General features: G+C 33.3%; 1 protein-coding gene across 4 annotated transcripts in view; it reads left to right on the forward strand.

Moving 5' to 3' along the window:
- LOC135219512 (uncharacterized) overlaps window positions 1-7,272 on the forward strand; it is a 90,464-nt gene extending 83,192 nt beyond the window's left edge. For 3 of the 4 annotated variants that reach the window (XM_064256341.1, XM_064256340.1, XM_064256339.1), the window contains exons 10-14: window positions 425-580; window positions 1,177-1,307; window positions 2,313-2,428; window positions 3,518-3,589; window positions 3,763-7,272. In XM_064256341.1, coding sequence (XP_064112411.1) covers window positions 425-580; window positions 1,177-1,307; window positions 2,313-2,428; window positions 3,518-3,549 — 435 coding nt within the window. In that variant the 3' untranslated portion in view covers window positions 3,550-3,589; window positions 3,763-7,272. The remainder of the gene's footprint in view (window positions 1-424; window positions 581-1,176; window positions 1,308-2,312; window positions 2,429-3,517; window positions 3,590-3,762) is intronic. The other variant, XM_064256342.1, reaches the window with a different exon arrangement.
- Window positions 7,273-8,687: the final 1,415 nt, after the last annotated feature.

The following is an 8,687-nucleotide window of genomic DNA, read 5'->3' on the forward strand; positions in this document are numbered from 1 at the left end:
CAGATTATCACAGTACCGGTCCACTCCCTTCCCGTGTCGGATTCCATACAAGACTTGCTTAGTTTGTTTATCATTATAGAAACATTGATATTGCAAGTGTTAATTTAACATGCTATGATAAACATTAGTTTATTAAATGATGAAAAAGAATTTGCTGTCTCGCCTAGCACGTCACCCAAACTGTTACAGACAATTCGATTAGTAAATATTTAACAACAGTTCTCATAGTTTTTGCCAACAGCATGTTATACTCTTTCAACATGAACAACTCAAACAACAACAAATACAGCTACGGTACTAATGTTTGTAGCACTATCTCTAATTAAAGAAATATTAAGGTTCACTTCCATGTGAAGACTCTCATTCATTATCTTAAAGCCTCTTCCAACCTTGCCACTGACTGATAAGGAACTTTGCTTTTCAGTTCTGTCCGATACCATCAAATTTCGATATCTGTGCATATTTCCAATCTCTAATAACTGGATCAGGGAGAAGACTTTCCTCGGAAAAGGGCCAACGAAAGGAAATTGGACATCTTGCAAAAGCATGCAATGGATTTAGACATCTTACTCTTCTGGAAGTAAGTTCTCCTTTCCTATCTGGAATCTAGAATCTCTCCTGGAATGATGAGAAGATATATAGGCAAGGAATGATGAATTTTATATCCGGGAAAGTTTTAAAACAAAGAAAACTTATCAGTCATTCTTATTTTCCTTCTATAAATGAAAATGCACATAAAGCTTTACTAGAACTGTTCTCAATTTAAAATCAAAACACTGATATTATATATATATATATATATATATATATATATATATTATATATATATATATATATATATATATATACATACACTTTGTTGCAGCCAGCAGATTTGATGGAAAAAAAGAGGACTTTCATAACACCTAAGAAAGATGTAACGTTATATCAAACTAAATGAAGATTCAAGATAAAATTATATCAATAAAATAAATGAAAACTAAAGATAATATTACATCAAACTAACTGAAGAATGAAGATAAATATATAGAACAAAAAAGATGAAGTTCAAGAGGATCAGTGTTCGAATATAAATTCACTCGAAGGAAAATATTAAGGCTAAGCACTTTAGACTTCTAGTTGACTACAATCACCTTTGTTTTACAGAAAATTACATGTTTCGATTTTGTATTTCAGGTACTTTTTAACTCCTCCTTAATAGCTGATCCAGGGACATATCGAGCAATAACGATCATAGGACAACCCTGCGCCAATTTAACTGAAGGTGGAATCATAGATTTGTCTGAATTCACAAATGTTGAAGTAATGTAAGTAATTCCATTAGGGTTATCAATGCGGTAATCTGTATTACCTTTGGAAGGATATACGTCCCCAGGGACAATTTGTCATTTCACATAATCAGAAATGATAATTGTGATTGTGGTGCATACAACGCACGTAATGCAATGCAAGCAGTAACACGAGGAATGTGAAGCAGATGACAGGTTGCAACTGCTGGCAGCTCATTTTTAAATCGTTTTATGAACAGAACGAAAAACAAAATGACTAAGAGTCGCAATATAGGATTAATTCTAAGAATTCTAAGTTACAGTTGAATGGCATGCAGCTGAAAAGAAGCTTAATGAACCATATATTCGTTTTAAACTTACAATATCTAAGGAGGAGATACGTCATCATTAATTAATTCAAAAATTCTATCGTCACTGATGAGAGTACTACTGTGACTGACTATAGCTGTCTTTTCATAAAAAAAGATCTTTTATTTGCCTAAATAATTCTGGAAGGCGTAGTACTAATTTCCTTACCTCCTTTTTTTAGAAATAAAAGTGATACGAATATTGTACATTGGGGAGAATATTATATGTCAGTGATGTAGTCTGTGAGAATTGCGAATAAACTTTCTCATGAAAATATTGTTAAAAATGTTGAAATGAATATGAAAGTATTCTATAATGATCCTTCATTAGAATACCAAAACAAAACCATTACTCGCCGACATTAATTTGACATAAAGGAACATTTTCTGATGTATTAAGACGACTACTTTAAAGATTTTGCTAAAGACTACAACGCGGAAAACCACAGTGAAAGAAATTCGAGGTTTATCTTATAAGCAAAACTGAATCATGGACAACTGCTTAAACTTCGTAAAATTGTTCGCTATTTCTACAATCATTTCTCAACATTTTCATACTGCATTTTTAAAATCGTGTCCAATCCATCAAAATAAGCCATTGCTAATATTTTAAGAAGAAAGTTCCTATGAAGGTTATGGAAAATGTTGGAAATTTAATCACTGCTTCGTTTTGCAGAAACCTAAACCTCTGCAACTGTGGATCCATAATTCTGAACTCTTTGTGCATCAAGCAAGTCACCATTAGCCTTCCCAACAATTCAAGCTGCACTTCTTGCAACGTCACTAACCAAGGTAGGAATGAAAAACAAAGAGGACCTCTTCCTTATGGCAACAGCGGAGGTTATCAGCTGCAAACCATTTTTTAATCGAGCATATTGCGTTGCCATAAAGCACATAAATTAATCTTAGTAAACTTTGTTGGTGGGATAAGAAACACTAAAATCAATGACAATTATTAAAACATCCAAAATAGATCATAATATCTGGACATCTTTTGGAGCCAGAATAAATGGAAAAGCATTTGATTTTCACTGCAGTTAGGCTGTAATCAATACCTGACCTATGAAATCGACCATTTTCTTTTACACGGCACTCAACAAATAGCAGGAAACAGTCATCCGAAGATATTTATGCAGGGAAAATATTATTAACTTTTTGTGTATATTTGTGAAGGGAATATGTACTGTTTGCTCTTGGTGCTATTTATAATTTTCTCTTATACATGCAAACATATACATAAAAAATTTATATATTTGTTTATATTTATATGTGTATATATATGTATACACAACTGCACGCACACACACACACACACACACACACACACACACACACACACACACACACACATATATATATATATATATATATATATATATATATATATATATATATATAATTGCAATAGACACAATGCCCTCATATCTACTAAAATTCTTTGCTCTTTTTTGGGATAAGCTTGTTACAGCACAGGCAGTGACAATCGTATCCATAAAAGAGCAAGGAATTTGAGAAGTTAAGAGGGCATTGTGGCTATTACAATTTCATATGTGTCTGGTAATAACGACCAGTAGATTCTGCACACAAGCAAAGACACACAGACACGCACGCGCGCACACACACACACACACACTCACATATACTATATATATATATATATATATATATATATATATATATATATATATACATATATATATATATATATATATATCATCGTATTTTCTAAGCTTTCATATTCTCATAAGTCGCAGAATTTCTGTCGAATCAGGACCGAATAAGATTTGTCCTCTTAAAAGAAACTAGTTGCTGTGTATGTGTCTGAAAGGATACAAAGCACAATATCTGTGATGAAACTAATCTTCACCTTTTATTCCTCAGCTCCGACACAACCAAATGTCATCTGTCCTTAATCTTCTCTACTGCAGAATATCATCACATAAGACAAGACCGGTAACTAGTCGCATTTTGTTAACTTCTAATCTGGATTCTCATTTGGTACACTAAGTCTATCATGTGAAATAATTAGTTTGAAATTTAATGACAACTCGGCTATATCTTCAAATAAATTAAGTTGGCTTTATTTTGAACAGAAATACTCTAACAAAATTAATACTTTGTTGCAGCCAGCAGGTTTGATGGAAAAAAGAGGATTTTCACAACACCTAAGAAAGATATAGCATTATATCAAACTAAATGAAGATTCAAGATAAATTATATCAATCAAACTAAATGAAAACTAAAGATAACATAATATCAAACTAAATGAAGAATCAAGATAAATATATAGAAAAACATGGAAAAAAATTGTAGCAAGCATAAGAGGCTGCAAGAATATCAACAGTAAAACAAAAGCACACAGACACAAGCACAAAAGAGTATAGTAGTGTTTATCAAGAGCCAAAGATTTCCTGGTTTTGGGTTTTCCGTTTCTTCCAAACGTAACCACCAACAATCATTATAGTTCTCTTACCAATTCTCGAGTAAAATCACATCGATTTCAGAACTAAAAATCGAAACTTCCTGAAACCTCGACTCACCACTGCATTTAATTATGGACTTAAGGTACGATTTAAACTGCACATTCATGACACCCCATTTGTTTATGATCTGCCTATTTATGTTGAATGCCTTTGATTTGACTTCTGTTACTTAACGGTAAAAAAAAGTTTAATCTTTTCTCATGAGTCGGTTTCTTTATCAAACTTTACAAAAACTTGGAAAATTTTAAATATAAATTTCTTGACAACCAAACCCATCATATTCCTAACGTACAAAATATGAACTCAATAAAAAACAGTGAAGGTTAGAAATATGAAATTTAGCAAGAATAAAATAAATAAATATGGACGATCGTTAATGAAAGATGAATGTACTACTAAACTGTTGATTACTATTAGCTTTTGCTTACTAGTTTTCTCTCTTTACGCTGAAACAGGTGTTTCTGATGACTAGCTAACTATGTAATGATCAGGAAAAGAAAAATTACCATGTTGTTTACTCTCATTTTACTTCTGCCTCCGTATATATAAGTATTCAGCTGTAGCATTCCAGCCGTCACAAGCAATAATCTGTGCAATGGAAGTGGACCGATAACCCCAAGGCAATCACATGTCTTTTGCTCTGAGCCAAGTTCAACATACAATCAACATGGTGGCGGCGAACTATTGCGCTTAGTCAACTGGAAACAAATTTTGAAGAACTGATATAGAAGAAAAAAAAACAAGATGGCAGCAGATGTAACATGAGGCGTCTGCAATGGTTGATCTTTTGGACAAAGAAAATCCGGACGTGATTCTCAGCAACTGCAAAAACTAGTGTTACCCAAAATCTAAGAAGGAGTCACAGTCACTTCAATTTTGACAGATTAGAATTCTTCCATTCCTTCTTGACTGGACTAGAGCTTCAGCTGAATATTGTAATTTTGCAGAGTGAGTTAGCTTGTAACGAGATAAGACTGTGTTTTCCAACTTGGATTTGAGCAAAGCTCAAAAGAAAAGTATAGTGCATGGACAAAGCCATCAATTAGTAAAGCATTCTCTGAGTGATCAGAAAGCACAAGAAAACTCTAGGAGGGTTAGTGGTGATGGAAAGTCCTGTGGATAACACCACCAATCTGAAGTTTTAGTGTAAATTTTGGGGTAAGACTTAAGCTACTGAAAAGGTCAAAATCATTTCAACTCTGGCTTTCTGAATATGCTTGGATGCAAATTAACATAGGAGAAAGAATGTAAAGAGACTGCACTGCAACCAGTAAGCAACTTGCTAAAAGGGGCTAACTATTGAGCAATAAGCTAACTGCCATTAACATCGTTCCTTCTCTAAATTCTTTCTTCTTCAAAATACTGCAAACCATCAGCGCTAAGACCACTCACCAGGAAAGCCCTGTTAATAAAATTACTACAAAGTAAAAGGCCTGAAATGCTTGGGTTATATGGTCGTTCATGAAATTGAAGCAGTAAATGTGGTTTGTTAACATTATGAAAAGTCTTGGAGAAGAGACACCGAAAGAGGAAGCGATATGCAATTCTGCAAAAGCTGCATGAAAATGTTGTGTATCTTATATTACGATGTGATAGGAAAATACAGAGGGACGACAAGCCTCCAATCGTGAGACTTCCTTATACAGAACCTGTATTTATTAATACACTCACTTTATCAAAAGGTCAATGTATAACTGCTGGCGTATTACAATCAATATTCTGTCCGCAAGAGACTTTGAGCAAATCATTAAATCAAAATTTTAAAAATGAATCTAAGGAGCTTCAAGAAACCTCATCCTGCTTCTTTTCACATCACTAACCAGATGTCTTCTTTACGTAACAATAAGAAAAGATCAGATACTCTCAACCACTACAAAGAAGTATCTCTTTTTGTGTTCTTTTATTGATGGTGGTGGGAAATTATGCATCAACTTATCTGTTCAAATTACTGATCTTCTTACAAGATTTATTTTCTTTCTCTTCGCTTTGGTATTGTTCTTCAGCTTGTTTTCCTAGCAATTGTAATGTAAACAAGTGATCCACAAGAAGATGAAATCCTCCATGCTACTAATAGAAAAGAAATTTTGTTAGTTATTCACGACTTCATCCAAGCAATCAAAGTGAAACTGAGAATCTCGTCTTGTAGTGGACCATTGTAAATTGCAAAAGGAAAATGGTGGTGGGAATATAATCATTTTTCTTCAGTCATTATTAGCAAATGTATTTACACATATCTTTGGTTTGTTTGAAGTGCAAAACTATATTTTGTTAACGCTACCCCCAACCTAGCACATTCAAAGGTATCAACATTGAAAGGCAAACTTCTATACACCGAAGTCCATTTGGAAAATAGTGGACAAAATATACGCAAGGCATTGTCATTATTTACAATACATTTATGAATTTTCATTTTTGACACCGGAAATGTAAATTGAAGTCCTACAAGGGTACTGTAAAAACAGTTTTCTTCAAAAATATCTTTTAATGTTCATTAAACTACTTTGATGTAGTCAGAGTAACACCATTGAAAGCTGGAATAAATTTGTCCTTTACAGTCACAGTGAGGCTTTACTCTCATTCAGTTAATGTAAGATCGTTCAGCTTCATATTAGAATATTTTTGTGAATGTAATTTTATTTTGTTAAGTAAACTGGACAAAGTCTTCCCATGACTTAAGGATGTTACTTTAGGAGAACCACATAGTAACCAACCATAACCTTTAGGGAAGCTATCAATCTTCCGCTTAACAGGTCAAAGGTCAGCATCATGTTATGGCTTTGTGGGGGAAAAATGACTAATCTGAAATTATTTTGGCTGTGACGTTGCCTTCCTTGCATTGCTCTGACATGCCCCATACTACAATGTTACTGGAACAGTTTGCATCCTGTATCGTGTGCCTGACACTAACACCTGTACGAATTAAGATGAAGGACCCTGATTTGGTACCTATGGTAGTGTTGCTTTGACGTTGTTGGTGGCTAAATAAATGAAAGGTAAATATTATACTTCTCATACGAATACGAATTGCTCTGAGGAAGCAACTACACACAATGAATTAATTTTAATATAGAAGAAGCATAAATAAGGATGTTTTACTCTGATAGATTTGATTTAGAATAACCTTTCCAAAAAATAAATGGACTTCAAATCAAATATGTGTCTTTTTTTCCTTGATGGAATACCGACGCCATCCGTTTGGCTCCAAACATTCGATTGTTCTTTGTTCATTTTCATGGAATGGCTCTCACCGCCTTCTGTTAGCATTGTCCGATGGCTTTGACATTTACTACGTTCAGTTCAAGAAAAAGAGGATAATTTTCGATGAGGATAATTATCATTAACAGTAGGCCTGTTAACGTACTGTGCAGTTTTCCAAAAAAATATTTATTGTCAATGGAAGAAAAAAGTGAATATATATGAATTTAATGGTACGCATAAATTCATTTTAGAAAGTGATACTACTGTAATTGCTAAGATATGACCTCAAAAGTCATGTATACTTTTCGGTGAAAACTGTTCAATGAAAGGAAAATAATCCAAGTATAATTTAAGCAACTCCTGTATTGCAAATTTTATTTTATAAATTAAACACTGATATCATATTCTACTGTAATACAGACGATGTGAGCCCACACGAATAGGAAACGAAATTTATTTTCGCTAATCAGTTGCTGGTTCCTCCTCCTCTTTCATATCAAGTGTGAATTGATTTGCCATCTGTTTGTAACAAAGTCTGAATTGCCACCCTAGCAAATATATTGTTAATTCTTACCAATATGAATCATTTCTCCCTGCCTCGTTCTCACTTCACTTATACATTAGACATGTTTCAATACTGAAAAATACTATGCACAGATATCATTTAATATTCATTCCATATCCAGTTCATTAGACCTTAAGAATAAGTTACACCAAAGATGAATTGTACCTAATATGTATTTCTGCTCAATTCCTACTGTTGCGTGCACGTTATTCTGAATGTTTTCTAGTGATGTAATTTTAAATTATATTCATGCTTAATATTTCGAATATATGTATGTATATATTTAAATACGTATATATTTTGTATATTCCAAATATTAAGCCAAAAATATCTTTTATAATCTCATTCATTATAGTACATTCAGAATAACGTGAACGCATCAGCAAGGATTGAACAGAAGTCCATATCAGGGACAACACCTCTTTGGTGTAAGTTATTCCTAAGGTCTAACGAATTGTATCTAGCCTTGTTTGAGTACTTGACCCTCTGCCACATATATTTCTATGTAATATATATCGGCTAGCGCTTGGCGGCTGGCAACAGTAGGCTAGCATTGTCTGAACTATAAAATCATCGTTATTTTTCATCGTAGAAGAAAAGTAAGAGCATATTTGGAATCACTGTGGAAAATTCTATCGGAATAATTTTTTTCATACAACTAATATCAAGTAATATCTACTTTATTTTTCATCGCACAAGAAAAGTAAGAGAATAATTAGAGCCCTCGTGAAATGTTCCACCTGAATAATGCTTTATTTTTTCTCTACAAATAATAATAAAGAAGTTAGCATGGCCGGGCATCCGG

The sequence above is a fragment of the Macrobrachium nipponense genome, chromosome 1 (assembly GCF_015104395.2).
Source record: "Macrobrachium nipponense isolate FS-2020 chromosome 1, ASM1510439v2, whole genome shotgun sequence".
Lineage (NCBI taxonomy): Eukaryota > Metazoa > Arthropoda > Malacostraca > Decapoda > Palaemonidae > Macrobrachium > Macrobrachium nipponense.